Source organism: Bolinopsis microptera, chromosome 9 (genome assembly GCF_026151205.1).
Source record: "Bolinopsis microptera isolate Bmic1 chromosome 9, MBARI_Bmic_1.0, whole genome shotgun sequence".
NCBI lineage: Eukaryota > Metazoa > Ctenophora > Tentaculata > Lobata > Bolinopsidae > Bolinopsis > Bolinopsis microptera.
This window is the reverse complement of record NC_087080.1, coordinates 14,931,778-14,950,473: the sequence shown is the minus strand read 5'-3', so window position 1 is coordinate 14,950,473 and position 18,696 is coordinate 14,931,778. Positions and strand designations below refer to the sequence as shown.

The following is an 18,696-nucleotide window of genomic DNA, read 5'->3' as shown; positions in this document are numbered from 1 at the left end:
AGACTTAGCAGCAGGGGCACCATCATGTTGTGGCGTGTGCTGATTACAATAACAATCTGACTTAAATTTTGTGCATTTTTAGCTAAATGTGTATGCAAATTGCAAATGTTATTTTATTCGGCCTGCTTTGTTATTTCTTGCGAGCTAGGATATTGGACATTTATAATTATTACAGCATAGAACTCACAGATTATGTTCGATAATCGATGTAACATTAAAATTGACATAATATATACATTAAAATTATAATAATATTCTTTTATCATGTCTATCGTTTGGGCTGCAGTTGGGTTTGCTACTTTAACTTACTAAGCAGTACCCTAAGTAGTACTAACATTATGAAACTATGGCTTATTAATCTACAAATCAGGGCTGGTTCATTGAATTATTTAGTAGGGCTCAATTGTCTTTAAATTGCGTAAATTGTATCTAATTATATTAGGTATATTCTAATTCTATTATTGAGTTTGGTTACACTTACTTGTTAATAGTAACAATAAGTTACTATTTCTTTTGTGGTTTTACCGTGAACTCGTCTCTACGCTCAAGCCGATCAGCAGTTATAGTGTACGTGATTTAACATGTGACAATGCTGGGTTGTTTGGATCGTGCCAAGTGCCACGGCCATTTGAATCTCTCATGATTTCCATAATTCCTCTCATTAATTATGATAATTTTCCTCGTAGTCGTAATAATTTCACGTGTAATTATGCGATATTCCCTGAGAATATTTCAAAACGTGACCGATGACGCGACCATGACTCCATCAATTTCCAATGTGACAGCTCCAATGGGATATTAGTCTAGCCGAATAAATTTCACTATTAGTCGAAATTATTATATTAATTGTTATCGACGCCCAAATTTAAAAGAAAAATTAGGAACATTTCGGCGTAAGTTTTTAGAGAGAAGCTCCTCTCCTTGTTGGAAACTTTTCGTAAATTTACCAGTGGACAATGGACAATGGACATGCTTATCGAGCAAGGTTGTAGGATTCCTAAAATATAACGTCTGTTTTGATTCTTAGGAATAGAACGTCCTTCCAGTTAACTAATTTCAATTCGTATTTTCATTAACTTAATCGAGCAAACTTCAGTTGTAAACGCTCGGTTGCAGCTAGAAAACGTTGCCATCTGGATGATTTGCAGAAATACGCCTATCGTTAATAATTTCATTTGAAGTTAACCAGTGCCCTTCTGCACAGTTCTAATCCTCCTAATCATACAGCACATCGCAGCTCTGAGGTGCACACACTTTCCTTGAATACACCTAATAAACCCTGGAGTCGAAGTTACGTTCGCTGACACTATTTAAGGTCTCTGTATGATCAGGAGACTCCTCTTGAGTACTAAAAGTAAAGCCGAATAAGCAGTTTCAAGTAGCGGCGGAGCGGCGTGGGGAACAGAAATTGCTGAATGCTGATAGTAGAACATGGAACAAAGAGACCGGGTCACTGTCAGTGACGTCAGAGCAGTGACGTCAGAGCAGTGACGTCACAGTGACGTCCGAGCAACCCGATATTCTTGAGAAGAGATGAGAGGAAATTGTGTCGAATCTGTCAGGACATTATAACCTATAATTATTGTTACCTTTGAGCGGCTAGGTATTCTTATTTGTTGAACCGGAATTTCAAAACAATTCCCGACGTGCTAATTATACAATTATGATTTTTGTTAGAACAACGGCATCTTCTGAGGGTATTCCTAATTCTGAGTAACAACTAGATCTCAAGATTCCAAGAACTTAAAACAGTAAGGCCGCAGGAAAGAGGCCAAATAGCACCCAACCGGCATCTTACTGGTACTCTTCCAAGGCTTAACTTGTCGGAACTCGTTCAGAAGATCGGCCCTGAAGCTTGCACTAACTTTCCTTATAATAACCAGGTACCAACCTCCTCTTCAGCACTTTCGTTCTAACAGTGCTTTTGGATACGTATCTTCTACTGCCCTTGTCGTTTTTTTCTGTCAGTGTCGATGGCTAGACAGAGATAAACTTTATACTCAGTAAATGTCGGTTATAATTTTCAGTTCAGTCAGAATTGTCCAGCTTCTTAATAATATATGATAAGTAAATCAGCATCCAAGACGGTTTCGACCGTGGTGAATGGTGATATCAGCCATTTTCACAGAGCTGGGAATGGGATGAATGTGTGGACATGTCATGATTTTTAATAAGTAGCTGTTAATTGTGGAGAGACGTAACCGTGGCTGAGTGTTGGTGAACAGTGACAGCAACGGGCAGCCCTACAAATTCTATCACTATCTGATAGACTTCAAACTTGCAAATATCTAACTTGGATAACCTGTCTGAGATTATTCGTTAATATTTCTACATGAGAAGATCCGAGATTATCCAATCTTGTTAACTACCAACAGTACTGAGTACACTTATGAAATAGGTACAAGCAATGAGCGCTTTCTCTTAAATCTAAGCCCTCTTTTTCGGCATATTAAGGCATTGTAACATGCACGAAAATATCTCGAAAATCTGCCGTTTCGATACCAAGCTGAGACCATAAACAAGAAACTCTTCCCATGCTTTAAAATAATCTAATTATGCTATTGCTATTGTTGGTATTTTACAATAAAAAATCCATAGAAATCAATCATATTCATGTTGGAATGCAAAATGACAACTAGCTTTTAATACGGCTTGATATTAATTGGTTGAAGGAATCTGTTATGTAGCTTACTAATATAATTTGTTCCGTTTGGTCTACTATGGCCTTTGCACCTTAGCTCGTTTGGTAAATGTGTAAAATCTTTTTCAGATTTGTGATTCCAGTTCTTCAGTGATGGTTGGAAAAGAATTCTAGAGGAGCTTCTTCATGAATCTCAAGGATCGTGATGGGTTCATTTTCCGTACTTTCATCATTAGTCATTCGGGCTGAAGCAGTAAAGTTTCGACATGTTGTTAGTTCGTGAATTATCCGGAATTATGCAGCCCGTTGTCAGGAATCCTTCTAAATTTGATAAATATAGTTACAACTTGATACCTCCGGGAGTCCCCCCTCAAATGAGACCAACAACTCGAATTTGCTCATTTGCCGGGGATACCTTACCATTTTTCATGAGTTTTTATTCGCAGGTATCAGTGACCTGTCCGTTGAGATATTTTTGTTTTATTCACACGACAATGCAGTTATGTGCCGAGACTGATAAATTAACAGCTTTATGACATTCAAAATGGGAATAATTTGAAAAATTATTCAGGTATGGCGCCACAGATTCCTTGCTGATGTTACAATCACTTTTGAACCTGCCATAAGAATTAGAAAGTCTGCCTCATTAAAGGAGAAAGCAACCTATGGGTTCCAATTGAACTACTAAAATTCTATGGGGCCGGGTTGGAATTATGTTTCCTGGAATTTTGTGTGCTTCTTATGAACACCCAGTTTTAAACACTAATTTTACGAGAAAACTTGACTTGCTGGAACTTCATAACGTTGCAAACATATTTGTTGTTTTATCTCTGATATTTCAGATACCTTCATGGATTCTGAGGAGTTCACAACAGAAATTCCAATCGCGGTGGTGATACAAATTTAATAATCTCAGACCCAATATTATTATATTCATCAAATTCAGGCAACATAAAGGATAGCACCATCATTACAGACGACAATAGACTCATAATTATTTGAAATTATAAACTTCAAATATATATAATAGTTATGTATATAATAGTTATATATTGCTCTGTTTGAAGGAGCGTCACAGCCGGCCTCCATTACCATGAATATTGAGATTAGGTGCGGTGCCAGAATTGCTGTCCACCAGTAATTATATTCAAATTACTCTCGCGGAGAGTGGTCGAGAGTGATACGAGGACAGAACGTTATCTTCGAGTTCTGTGTGGTCGGTGGTCGGTGCTTATTGTTCACCATATTATCTAGACAGACATTACGACGCGTCACATCACACTCGCATCACAGGATTGCCATGGTAACTGCAAGTCAGGTCACGTGTGCATGTCACGTGACGTACCCGGTAGATTTCATGTGGCACAACTTCTCCTTTGTTACGCCTCCCAATATTTATTAGTTACATCTCCACTTCATACGTTCTGTAATTTCGTAACACCTGAAGCTGAAGCCCTTCATTTTTTCCTGATGACCACTGTGAACCTGTACGTGTTCTAAATTTAATCAGAGCTCTTTTATTATTCCTTTGTGACTGTAGGGATTTGAGAAACCTTGTCCGGACGAGCCAGCTCTCAGCGAATCACTTACAATGATTTGCAGAACTTCAGTAGCCCTGGAGAGAACCCTGAACAGTGTTCGGAACAGTGTCCTGAACAGTGTCCGGAACATGGTCGTCTGGTTTAACGAGGTGATGACACTGATATGTGGTCTGGTAATTACCGCTAATAACGGTATCACATCCCCTTCACATTCTTGCACTCACTTTTCTCGTTACCCCGGTAAACAGGCTCCATAACAACATACTTGCTTCCCTCAAGGTCCCTAGAAAGGTGTTGTTGAGGGGCTACCTACCATACAATCTACATTCCACCGACTCCCACATCTTCACCTGTACAGTAGCTCCAATAGATTGTTGTTTTAAAGTTTTTTGTCCTCAGCCCGTTGCTTAACTACATAATATCATCACAATGTATATTTACCTGGTAGGAGCTTTTGAGAAGGTTGATAAACAGTTCGTTGGCCAGGACATCAAGCTTCTTTTGTTCGTCCCCGGACGAGTTGGAGTCACCAGCGATCCCGTATAGCTGTGCTATTCCTGCAATTATTACAGTGATTAGGGTCTAGTCACTAGGTTGCTGGAGCCTTGTCAAGGACGGTTAAGTAGCTATTTAGTAGTTGTCCAGGAACAGTGTGAGTGATTTTCGAGCCGTTTAGCGGTTGGAATGTTGCAACTTACAAGTTAAAACGGTTTGAGAAAGGAGCAAGCAGCATATTATTGCCCTTGACATATGCCTTATATTTTTGCCATCTATTATTGTAATGATAGTCATTAAATGACTATTTTGGGTTTGACGGAGAGGTCTCTAAATTAATGGTAGACAAAATAAATGCGTAATCATTGTGCCCGATGCCATTACTTATCCATGAAGACACACTGTTAGTTAAGTGTTATATCATCATGTTTATATTAACAAGCTAGATTCCTCGTCTATCAGGTGTTGAAGCCTGCAATTGCAAAACCGAGCAAAGTATATAAATATTACTGTTACTATTTCTAATATTCCGATGAGATCGTACTGTAAACATTATTAAGTTTTGCGTCCTGTTGGCTGATCCGCCAAACTATTTTTCGATAAATGTAAACTTAATATGCATCACGTTGGCTAGTGGTGGTTAGTTATGTTAATCAGTATTATTTATGACTAATCAGTATACTAAGTCAAGACTTAGTAATGAATATGTGTTGTGCCATAACAAATGAATTTTAATCAGTTAATCAATCGCCCCCATTTCTGCCACACCTGCCAGCTGGACTTAGACAGAGCGGACAGACAACGCAGACACGTTAATCTCGATTTCATGCCACTAACTTATTTTATATTATATTAGAATTAGGCGTTGATTCAGATTACGTACTGACTAGTTGTCGAATTTAGTAAACCCTCCAATGTTTTTGCAACGTGATGAACCTGACTTGATAGTTCAGCTTATTTGTTCTGTGTTGCTGAAATTGTCGGTTTAAATTGCTTTCTTGTTATTTTTCTATATTGTGTCTGATTTCTTCTGAGGAAATGCTAGACTTATTTATTGTTTTTTTTTTCAGCCCAATAATGTATACGAATATTACTACTATAGTTGTAATTCTGATTAATATACGTTGTAAACATTATTAACCTTTAAGTCATCTAATACGATCCGGCATACCTTTATTCAATAATATAAGTATTGATTAAAGTTGGTCCGTTACTTTCATGAAACTTTTCTTAAAATTTTGTTTTTCGTTACTTTCATGAAAATCATCAAGTTAACACCTAGTAATCCTAGCTATGACCGTATTCGTTATGCAATGACTGCGTTTTGTCCATAGAAAATTATAGAACAAGTCACAACCACTTGCAGAAGTGTCTACCTTGAAAAATTATTTTGCAAAAAAATAAGTAATTTTTTGCTAAATCACAAAATGCCCGTTTTTTGGCATGTCTATAATCTATATTGATTATTGCCCGATTTGGACGAAAATATTTTTGGGAGTAGCTCAGTAGCCCATATCCCGCCCTTATATATAATATACCTTCGATAATCTGTTAAGAAATCGGTGGGACGTTTTGAAATTTACATGGGGTCCTTGATCGACTACCAAGTGAAACAGTTATCTAAGGTTTAAACTTTACTGAAGTTTAACATGAGATAACTGTTTCACTAATCAATTGATAGTCGATCAGAGAAAATAAACGTCTACAAAGTTTAATTACAATTTATTTGTTTAGAACTGCTCAAATTTGCGTGTTTCAATTTCAAATTATTGCTATCTTGGAAATTTTCTACGTCATGTTTTCTCCTAAACGAATGATAATCGTAACCCTTTTATTGTTCCATTACCCGATACAACAAATCTTAAACGTTAAAACTTTCAAAATTTAGTTGAAAGAGTCATCCAAAACTGAACGGTCTCTTAAACAGTTAAATGAGACAACCAACTATAATATTCAATCGCCAGGCCACACACATCATATCCTCAACAAATTACATCTTTCAAACATCGCTAAAATAAAGAACTTTGAAACATTTTCGTTATAATGTGGTATCCAGTATTTTCTCTTGACCCTATTAAGTAAGAATTCTATAACTTTTAACTACACTTTTAACTACGCTTTTAATATTGTAAAGTGTAAACCTACTTGACACCAAAATATGCTGCGTCAAAGATTTCGGCATTAGAACAAGTTACCATTAATATTATGCTTTTTGCTTCACTACAACTAATGAATCCGACTCTTGAAACCTTGTTGAGACATTTCTACGATGTTCTAGGTTTCTAAGGTTTAGATGCTTAACGACACCCCGCACTTAGCGACATACTAAGCACCTCTATCCTCCAAGTCTGTTCGAGGAGGGACTCGCTGGCACCAACACATTATAGGGGTATGGTACGGCCCAAACACGAAAATTTAACTTATTAAGTGTGATTTTGAAACGGCATAAATTCACAACGCAGGTTGCAGTTGTGTCTAAATAATTACCCTTCATCGATAACTCTTTCAGCCATAACTATTAGCTTACCAGTACGTGCGCAAAGCAAAATGTTAGGAATATTTCCTTAAAAACCTCCAAAGATGCAACCATACAAGTGAACTAAATAACCAATGATATATAATAATGATCATTATTCAATTGGCTAGCGGAATTCCCTCTCTCCCTCTCCATGACTCTAATGACCCTAGCAAAGTTAGATATCCTAATATATATATATCCATGTCAGCTTAGTTATTGGCAGTGTCGATATGTTACCTGATTATTTTAATAATACTGGCAACGGAACTTTGCTCGCAGCGGACAACGCGTCGATGATCACGTCAACAGGCACAGCGAGCAAGCGTCCACTTCTTTGTTAATCCTAATCATGCTTTTATGTATATATTATCGCTGATAGTTCTTAAATGCGCCGTGTCAGGGTTTGTGATGGTACTGTGTTTCGATTGTTTCAGTTTGGGGTCGGTACGTGATGGTTCAGCAGTAATTTCTTACGACTGTAATTGTTTGTTTCTGTTATTTAACTTTACTGGCATAATATTAATTATATAATTTGCACGAACGGACGTCCTCCGCTTTCATTGACTATTAACACTTGATTAAACTTTGCTTGATAAATCCTTTATGGGAAACAATTATCCGTCCAAAAAGAATTTGCCGCATTCTAAGTAGCTACGACGAGATTTGCGTCAGGAATCTTAGACAAATATGATGAAAAATCAGAAATATTTCCATAGTCAATTGTGTTTCCAACACACGACGCCCTTGAAGCCTCCGAACAATAACCTTACCACCTCATCAGTGATAATTGACGGGGAGAGCTCTTTAATTATTTAACGTTTAGCATCCCGGGTTAAGTTATTAAGTTTTGTTTCCTCTGGTAATTGCGCACTTTGTAGCTCATATAAGAAACTAGTTTTGAATGTTATTATATGTAATTTTGAAGGTCTGGATAAATTTACGAGGAGAATAATTAGCATCTCATATTACTCTTTGTCTCCCCTAGAACGTTGTCTCCTCTAGCACTATTGTGTTAGCGTCTGGACTCTAGACCTTGTCTTGTACTATTAGATAACTTCTTTATGTAATAATTAATATTACGCCTCAGGTGTAGCTAACAGTATGTAACTTATAAGTTAGTAGTGTAATTATGTTAGTTAGTGGTGTAACTATGCTAGTTAGTAGTGTAATTATGCTAGTTAGTAGTGTAATTAATGTAATGATCACACACTTCAATTATCTTACTCTCAGTAGTTTTCAGCCTGATTTTCTGTTAGTATGTAATGGCTCTCCCAAGCTCATCAAAGGTGTTATTAAAGTTTAAGAATTGCACTGTACAAGGAAATGCCATCATCGTAATATGTTATTTCGATCAAACTTGTTAGTTTTGAAATCATTAGTTGCGTTAGTAAATAATTAGTAAATAATTAGTAAATAATTGAACAATGAGATAACTTTTTATTATCGCTCAAAATTCTGATCACAACTATCTATAAAGTATAACCCTGATGGTCTTATAATTAATACGGGCTCGTTTTCCTCGTCCCAAGCACCTGTTAAAATTAGGCTCACCGTAATCACCTACCACCACACCTGTATACATCTTATCGGTGGTGATCAAAGCCACTGTTGATAATACCTATTTTACATATTATGATAATTAATATTATAAGCTCTGTAGAAATGCAGTTATGTAGATTTGTAAGAGATCTGTATTGTCAGTTAGAATTGCTTTGGTATGTGGTATTTGGTAACTGCGACCTTGCATGTTAACGTTGTCATGGGGACATCAGAAGCAACCATCATTACCTTCTGAAACAACATTTCTTTGTAGAATTTGGCAATTTTGTGTGCTCTTTAAGGATTCGAATCGTTTACCTGGTTTCTGAATGTTGTCTATTTGTTGAATGAAAAATTTTACCTCTTGTTTAGAATGGAACAAATTTTTTGCATATTTGTTTATTGTTACGGCACAAAATATTTTGATTCGTTACCAAGGTAACCACTGTCCACCACAATAACAATCTTCATCTTAACATTTAAGTTGAATTACGATTGTGATCTCGAACATAAAACTCGATTATACTACCAACCATATTTGATCACCTCACTGGTAATCACTCAAAATTTCATTAAAAGAAATAAAAGCCTTTGAGAAAGAGACTCGAGCTGACAAATAGGGATAAAGTTAGTAGCCGTGCTACTTAATTACCAGGGAAAATGTTTGATGTCATGGTTAACAGATCATAGGTCACTTTATCTCCTCTAAGTCAGACAATTTTCTTCCGATCGCTATACAAAATATCGTAAGGACAGTCCGTACCAAGTCCACATTTTGATTAATTGTCCACTAATTGCTGCCGATCAATGCTTGCCATGAATTTCCGATGACATTATAGCCGTGGCTTTTATCGTTTATCAGTCTAATTTCGGGTAGGAATTGTAAGAATGTCCCGTCAATGTAAACTTAAGGGGGTTCCTTGCGACATTCACTAGTCTCGTCGGCTATGTCTGAATTCGTGGAATCAGGATCGCCGATCATTTTGAGGACCTTTATTTTGGAAATTGAAACGTTTTATAGAAATGAACTGACACGGATAGTTTTGCATTCGTGGAATTCCATTTTGTAATCCATCGTTAACGTCGGGGAACTTATCGGTTATCCCAATTCTAGTTTTTAATATGCGGTTGTAATGATAACAATTTGTAGCTAGTTTTCATTAAAATTTGCCTAATCCCAAGTTCATCAGTGCAACTAACGGTAAAGCGGAAAGCTCGTTAGATTTTAAAGCAGGTGTTCTTTAAATTTTGACACAAGATAGTTATGACTTTGTTGTCGTTCTAGTTTATTAGAGTGCGAATAGCAATAGTTCTCCATGACACTCAGTGACATACAGTGGATACAGAGCTTATTTTTATAAGTCTGAATTTACTTGGAAACATCAACATTCTCGACATCCCTCTTTCAAAGGGTAAAACAGGAAAGCAGTGGTTTATAATGAGATAAAAATCGAATTTCTGGCACTTTTTGGGATTTTATTAAGGAATTCAGGTATTTTATTATTTTATTAATGCTCAGGGCATGAGGTATCATTTACATTTCTGGGACTTCTCATCGTATATTGTAATGAAGTTACTACACACCATCGGGTAGAATGGCACTTCATTTGTACATCCCACTACTTTTAAGGGTCCGCAGCCTTGATGAACCCCAGACCTCTATATATAGGTCTATATATAGATCTGCATTACTACTTTATCATTCCGTTTAAAAACTAAATATTATAGTAAGATATTTTTGAACGTTCAATATGTTTTCGTAGCTCATTGAAACAATATTCTCAGTGGCCCAAAGCAGTCTTACTCATATCGTGATCTGCAAATCATATGAGAAATATGAAGTTGCATAGTAACCATGGTAACTATGGTTGTTACACGCACGTTCACGTGCAAAAATTTGAGAGGGGCATTTTGATCGGTTTTGTGGTAATTACGTTGTGTTCAGTGCAAGCTACATTTTAATTCCCTTTTCATCGGCTGAATCTTCGGTTGTGACGGATATTTGTTGATGCTATAAAAACTGACTACCAAAGAATACTATTAGTTAGTAATATGCATGGGCTACATCACCGGGGGGGGGGGGCAGCTGCCCCCCCTGGGATTTGGGGGACAAGTTTACAAAAACATGAAAATTTATTCTTCAACATACCTATTTACTGTCAAGCTTAAATTCGGACTACTTACATTAATTTGCTTTTTCTTTTAGTTGCTGCTAACGTAAATTCGTGTCCCTCAAGTACTGGAAAATGCGTCATAATTGTCTAATTTCCTTAAAAATTTTCCGGGGGGCTTCGCCTCACTATCACCCCGACAAGGGGCTCCGCCCCTTGACCCCACTGGGGGCTGCGCCCCTAGACCCCTGCTATTGGGGGGGGGGGGGCTTCGCCCCCTACCCCCCCACCAGAGGCTCCGCCCCTGGACCCCGCAGGGGGCTTCGCCCCCTTGCCCCCCCTGGGTTGAAGACGTGATGTAGCCCCTGATATGAAGCATCGTCCCAAATTTATTGAACACCTACGGCTGCATATTTTCAAACTTGTTTGACCATTTTTTCGATAAAAACCAACGACCTTGAACTCCTAAATCTCTGTTAAAACGGCAAATTGTTCTACAATGCAGCAAATTCAGAAATATAATGACTTAAATGCGGGAAAGTTATATATAATAAGTTATATATAATATAATATATATATATAATAATAATTCCCTCATCATTAGGGGCTTGGTAGCTCAGTGGCGTGGTTTCGAGCCAGTAATCGTAAGGTTGCCGGATCGATACCCGCCATCAGCAAAAAAACCAACCCTGGTGATTTGAGCCATACTGATGAGTCCTAATAGGACGAAACACTGTGTCTATGGATAAATATGCTCGCCTAGTTTACTAAGCTTGAGCACTCTAGGGAATGAATAGATCTACCGCTCAGCTTAAATGCAAAGCTCCTAACTCGTAATGAGTTTGTAGAGCACTCTGGTACCTATGTAATTCCCTCATCATTAGGGGCTTGGTAGCTCAGTGGCGTGGTTTCGAGCCAGTAATCGTAAGGTTGCCGGATCGATACCCGCCATCAGCAAAACCAACCCTGGTGATTTGAGCCATACTGATGAGTCCTAATAGGACGAAACACTGTGTCTATGGATAAATATGCTCGCCTAGTTTACTAAGCTTGAGCACTCTAGGGAATGAATAGATCTACCGCTCAGCTTAAATGCAAAGCTCCTAACTCGTAATGAGTTTGTAGAGCACTCTGGTACCTATGTAATTCCCTCATCATTAGGGGCTTGGTAGCTCAGTGGCGTGGTTTCGAGCCAGTAATCGTAAGGTTGCCGGATCGATACCCGCCATCAGCAAAAAAACCAACCCTGGTGATTTGAGCCATACTGATGAGTCCTAATAGGACGAAACACTGTGTCTATGGATATATATAATAATATATATATTATATTTCATTAGTCGTAAAAGTCTCGGTAATTACTATTTAAAAATACAGAATATTGTATAATAACAGCCTCAAAAAAACTTCTGCTCAAAGCATTGGGCTTATGCTGTGGTCTTAATTCAAAATTACTTTTAAACGGTAGAGAATTGTTCTAAGAAACTGTTTTTTGCATGCTCAACTATTCAGCAAATTATTTACCCTTGGTGTGCATTTCGATTAAATTATACTGTTTGCTATAAGCGCGCTTTCAAGATCATCTGCTTATCCTAAGGTGGGTTGTAGCCCATGACAGAGAAGCGCCAGAAACAAACGGCCATTCACTCGCATTGGGTTTCTTGTCTATATTATAATAGACATTATTTCTGTCTGTCTGTCTGTATGTACGACCACCCACGTGCAAATTAGATGAGAAATAGGAAGTTGCATAGTTACCATTGTAACGGCGTTCAAAAGCGCACGTGCACGTGCAAAGATTTGCGAGCGACATTTTGATCGGTTTTGTGGTAATTATGTTGTGTTCAGTGCGAGCAACATTTCGATCGGCTGTATCTTCGGTTGTGACGAATATTTTTTGCGATAAAAACTGACTACCAAAGAATACTATTACCTTCCTCCCTGCAATAACGGGATTTCTAGTATAGTTATATATAATACTCTTTATAATGAGACGGCATGTCACAAGCTAATAGTATCAGAGTATCAGGGAATGGCTCCGGTAAGGATTAAGGAACCTCTATTTGCGTTTGGCTACATACCAGAGTCAGACTTATTACTCAGACTTGTTACTCATTTCTCGAATCAATAAGTTTCTACAGGCTGAACTATAATTTTAGTCGGCACAAAACTTCAGATTTGGTAGACTAAATGTTAAATAATTAGCTGAATCTCTACAGAATATTCCTCATATCATATAATAGTTTCCCCTTGATGACGCTGCGCTAGCTAATCTTTCAGCTTTATATAATACTGCTCTAGCTAATTCTTTATATAATACGTAATCTTAAAATAGAATTCCCCTAGCAAGCCTGGCTATTGGCTAACTTAACAAGATAAATATCCTATCAATTCTGTTAAAACATTTCTTACGCTGTAAAATTTTCATTTGTCAACCTTTCCTTTAATCTATAATTGATAAAATGTTCCTTTGCAAAATGCAAATCGGCTTCAACTCATCAAAGATTTCTTTGATAGACGTGTTAAAAGTTCACGCTGTGTAACATGCCTTTTTTATTTATATATAGGTAGGTGACGATATCGCACGCCTCCATGCTAACGACAATATATCCAAGTTATTTAACCAAAAGTTATCTTAAGTTGTTTCATAAATCAAGAAATTCATAAGCGAGGTCAAGGTTCCATAAAATTAATCCTCAATCGTCCATTAGTATAATATTTCTAAATAATGTTGAATCGTGGCCCTTTCGGCTTGACTAAGCTCACAATCTGTTTTTCAGAGCTCCCTAGACTTAAAACGTGCCTTGTTCTCATAGCACTTTAGTCACACCTCTACTTTAAGCCTAGTATATAATATCTATTATCTACGTGCTTGTATGAACACTAAACTTATCTAAAGTTCTTTCAGATAGGCCAGAAATATATAATAATCAGTGCGAAGGTTATTCATCATTTAGCTCCACTAGTCCTTCCAAAATGTCATTGTATTGTTCACAGCCTTTCCGTACGAATTAGTGTAGCTCATAACTTCTAATATTCTTTTGTAATAGCACCTGCACCTATCCCTAAAGGAAATTAATACTCCTAAAACTTTACTAACACGTGACTTTTGAACTGCACTTATACTCTTATAGTTTATAGTGCACTTTTACAGCGGCACTTGTACTCATTGTGCCTTTTGTTTAACTTCCAGTGGCACCTTCTATTCACCAGTGGCACCTTCTATTCACCAGTGGCACCTTCTATTCATCTTTCTTTTATACTAACTGTTAAGACTTCCTACGTAGACAAACAGCAAAGTTTATTGTTCAATATAGCTGATGTCATAATATGTGAACACTGAACGGGCCCTTGGTTTTCAGTTGTTCTAGATACTTACTCATTACGTTTTACGTATATTGCATGTGGTTTTGAACATTTTTGAATATTATCTTTTGAATTTCATAGCGTTCTAAAATTGTGTGGTATTCATTGTTTTGAATATTCAAAGTTTTCATTACATTTCGTTTTGCCCTTGATAAATGTTTCAATTTTCATAGTTATTTTCACTAGATTCGTTTGGGATGATAAGTGATAATTTGCCGAATTATTGGAATAAACTTATAAATGGGTGATGATGCCCCTGGAATTTCTAAGAGTTGTTGAGCTTGTCGTCAGAACTATTTGCGGCAAGACATAATTCAAATAAGGAGAGACGTCCTTCGAAATATTGATTTCGAGTAAAATAATATAATTAATTTCTCAAATAGAATGGCTTCTTACTGTCAAGTTACTTATCGGGCAATTCAAATCTGTCACTGGGCAATAAAATTCGTTGCCTGATATAATGGCCAATTCGGTTATTTTAAATACTGCAATGAATTAGGAGAACAATCGAACGGTCGACAGCCACCCACCCTTCAAGTTTTAGTGCCTTAAATAGATTAGCTCAGTAACCCAGTATTTGCACCCCAAGCCTCTCCCGTCGGAGAGTCCTGACAACCCTACCACGTCTAGTCTCAGTCATTTGGGATTATCCGAGATAAAGTTGCAATTCGGAAGTATAAACAGTAATTTAGAGCAGTTGCTGACTGCTGTGTAAAGACTAAGGAGTAGGTAGACTTGAGTCCAGGTTTCCCTTCAACTTTTTACTAAATATCTGCCGACTGGAAAGTAGCCAATGCAATCGTTCGACGACGTTGAACGGACATGTCGCGGGGGAAATTAAAATCAATTATGGTAAACAGTGCCGTCCAGTGTTGATAGCGCCTCATGCCAGTTCCAGTGTTGATAGCGCCTCATGCCAGTTCCAGTGTTGATAGCGCCTCATGCCAGTTCCAGTGTTGATAGCGCCTCGTGCCAGTTCCGGTCCCACATACCTCTCAGAGTAGGGTGAGACACGTGTCAGTTTACTGACAAGGGAAAGTTGATGAAGTATGTACTTAGAATCCATAAACAGTGAATATATACCTCACTCCCAGTTTGTTGGGTATTGCGGGAACAAGTGAACTGCTGCCTACCAGCCTGCCAGTTGAAATTTGTTACAATGTTACAATATAGAATGTTCAGTTTTACTTTAAAATATGTAACTGTGCAATCAGAGAACATTTTCTTTTTCGGGACCCCGAATTCCGAAACATACGCTAAATTATTTTCTAATTATTGTTAGTCAAATGCAATTTTTTTGACAGAATTGTTTCTTGTTGAACGAACCGCTCACCACAATAACCACTCTGACAGCTGACGCTAAAGGTCATTACTGGCTAATGTAATTTTCTTCGCTAAGTTTTCCAACATTTTTACTTTTAGCGTATGAAATGTTTTCATAGTTTCTATTTTTCTTTCTTGTTATTCTTTGACACCTATCTCTCCATTGTATGAGTCCTCGTAACTAACACCTCGAACTTTTAATTAATTAATTAATTTTGATAAAAACTTCGTCTACAAAGATAGCTAAAACCCCGGCTAGATGGCACGTAACGCGTCACGTAATCGAATAAGAGATGCGTTATTGCAGTACGTGTTGTTATTGTTGTAGCTTGATGACTCCATCTGGTTATACTGCAGTACGTGGCGTCCAGCTAGCACCTAGTCAGACCTTGTCACTTACCAGCTTTACGCACCGCAGCCTCAGTAGCCTTGCAAGCAGTGCAGAGTGCGCTCAGGAGCAGGGAGAGGGATCCTGATGCGCCCGGGTGCTTCATCTGCTCCTCCATCACAAACCTGGGGAGAGGGAGTTTATTGGTGCCGTGTAGTGCCGTGTAGTGCCGTGTAGTGCCGTGTAGTGCCGTGTAGTGCCGTGTAGTGCCGAGTGGTGCCGAGTGGTACCAAGTGGTGCCGTGTTTTCTTTTAAAATTCAAATGAATTTTACTTCTATGTGTTATAATTACATTTACAAAACATCTACGATGAGGGAAGAACATGATTTATGGAGGTTAAGGAAATATCAATGAAACTCAACACTACCAGACGGCGACTGCAGCTGGAGTGAGAAAATGTAAAACATTAGTAAAATTGGCTAGACCAAAACACGGCGTATTAGTATGCTACTGAAGTATAGGAAGTTTTGAAGTATTGATTGTGCTTTCGCCTTTGCGAGGCCCGTTGCAGTGGTAAATAATTTACATGTTTATTTGTATTAACCTTTTGTTTTTTTAAGGAGAGAAAATAGAGACCTTTATATTGGAGCCGCGCTTACATTAGCAACATTTTGTTTAGTATTAATTAGTTAATTTAGATAATATCTTTGTCGTAATTATGAGCGGAGCATTGAAAGCTGTGTTTTCTTTCCTTTACCCTGCCCAAATATTCTGCCAGCCTGGCTGACTCTTTCTACAGAAAAGCTTTCTAATTGATAAGAGAGGAGGTTGTTATTCCAGACTCACTGACTGTCTATAGTATAATGAGCATTTGTAGGTCACGTGGGCGATTGTAGGTCACGTGGGCGAATTTAGAAGCGAGCAGCATGACATCATACTGTACATAACTTCCAGCTCGGAGTCTAGGAGCAATTTTCAGGTACTTCTAATTATATGTTGAACGTTCCCCTTCATAAATGACAGAACTTTGCCAACGTGGCACATTACCCACCATCTTTCTATACACTATAATAGACTTGTACACTTCAGATGAGCGATTAATATCTTTATTATTTAATGCGTAGTTGTCATCGTACCTGATTTTCAGGTTTTGTTGGATTACACAATTTGAAGTTGTAATAGTTTATTTCGGTCAACTTGATACCAAATAATGTTTGATGTTATTCTAGTGAAAAGCTTTTCTTTTATATTGCAGCTATGGTGTAAACAGCAACAATTTTGCACCTGACTGTCAAGTCTTCTCAAGATTTTTAGCATCCTGGTTGTAATGACTTTATAATGACTAGTAATTAATAATATGACTGAGTAATGCTCTTGGCCCTCATACAACATCAGATGTTTTTGATTAGTTACTTGTGTGACTGTTTTGCTTAAATTTAAGACGTACACACGTATTATATATAATATATCTATTTCTATATCTAATTTAATAAGATATGATCAAAAACTTCCGGCTTGTAAGATAAACTGTTGGCAATTGTTGAGCATGTGGTACAGATTTAGGCAATTAACCTAATGAACACCGGCTCTATAACGCAATTAATGATGGCTTCATTCGGACCAGATGCGCTTGTAATCAATAATCATGATCTACTTTTCCAAATTTCAATATCAGTGTCTCTCTCTTGTTCAGATGTGGTCTGTAATCATGACCTAATTTTCTAAATTTAAATATCAGTGGCTTTCTGTTGTTTAGGTGTGGTCTGTACTAATCATGACCCAAATTTCCAAATTTCAATTTCAGTGCCACTTTGCTGTTTCTACATCATTAGTTACTACTTTTGATTCAGTAAGCCACCTGCCACATGAGTTGCCCAACCATTAGTTACCTGTTCAGGGTCATAGCATCTGTCGGGAAGTCACCGATCTTTCCTCCGTTGGATGACATAGCTCCTGTCTGTGCAGTTGGATGATAAGTTTATTATTATATAAAACCCTTTTGTGGCTTTTTAGACGTTTTAAAGTTAAGAATGAGGTCGTTCAACGCAAACAATGCATTTTAATTATTCTTAATTGTAATCAAATGTTTTGGAAAAAGGGAAACAGTTGCTGTTAGTCCTATTCCTTACGACAAATTGTTATATCATATCAATTTTAACTCGTTTGAATGAAATTCATTTAAATAAATACATGCTCATGAATGAAGTCATTTGAGTGTATGGTTAATTTATAGATTGGCACAAATCCACATCAATTAACCGTTCAATTAACGATATTAAAATGAGTTCCTTTATCATGTCCTTGAACGTATTTATCAGTCGGAGATATTAACAATTTTATTAATTAAGCTCTGAGGATTGATATAACATTCCAAAATTGCAGCTCCATGAAACTTGAAGTTTATTAATAAGAGCACTGAGGATTGATATAACATTCCAAAATTGCAGCTCCATGAAACTTGAAGTTTGTTCATTTCTCGAAGTTTGAATGAAATAATTTTCAAATATGTAGTGAAACAAATATATGTTTGTGGTATCGTCATTAGATATCCAACGATTAATCAACATATCCTATAGGTATCTCAGTGATGATATTCGGTTGCAACTACACATATGCAGCTGCCACGGGTCAATTTTGCAACATAACAAACGAAGAATGCATGTGCGACCCCCGCTTCGATTTCTGGGTGAACAGTCTCTACGCCTTCCTGGTGATAGCAGCTTTCGTTATCTCTGGAGTTCTCAACCCAGCTCTCTTCTGGTTCCACAGTTCGCTCCCAATCTCAATCCCTTCCATTCTCTTCAGGATTCTCAACGTCTCGGACTTTCTTACAACA

The 18,696-nt window shown here is 37.4% G+C and overlaps 1 protein-coding gene across 1 annotated transcript in view; it reads right to left on the bottom strand.

The window, feature by feature from the left end:
- Nucleotides 1-17,813, bottom strand: part of LOC134820347 (uncharacterized) — a 52,872-nt gene extending 35,059 nt beyond the window's left edge. Inside the window, exons 1-3 of the mRNA XM_063830654.1 lie at nucleotides 17,750-17,813; nucleotides 15,932-16,044; nucleotides 4,624-4,739 (exon numbers count right to left, since the gene is read on the bottom strand). Of these exons, the coding sequence (XP_063686724.1) occupies nucleotides 4,624-4,739; nucleotides 15,932-16,044; nucleotides 17,750-17,808 (288 nt within the window). The 5' untranslated portion in view covers nucleotides 17,809-17,813. The remainder of the gene's footprint in view (nucleotides 1-4,623; nucleotides 4,740-15,931; nucleotides 16,045-17,749) is intronic.
- Between the last annotated feature and the right edge of the window lie 883 nt (nucleotides 17,814-18,696).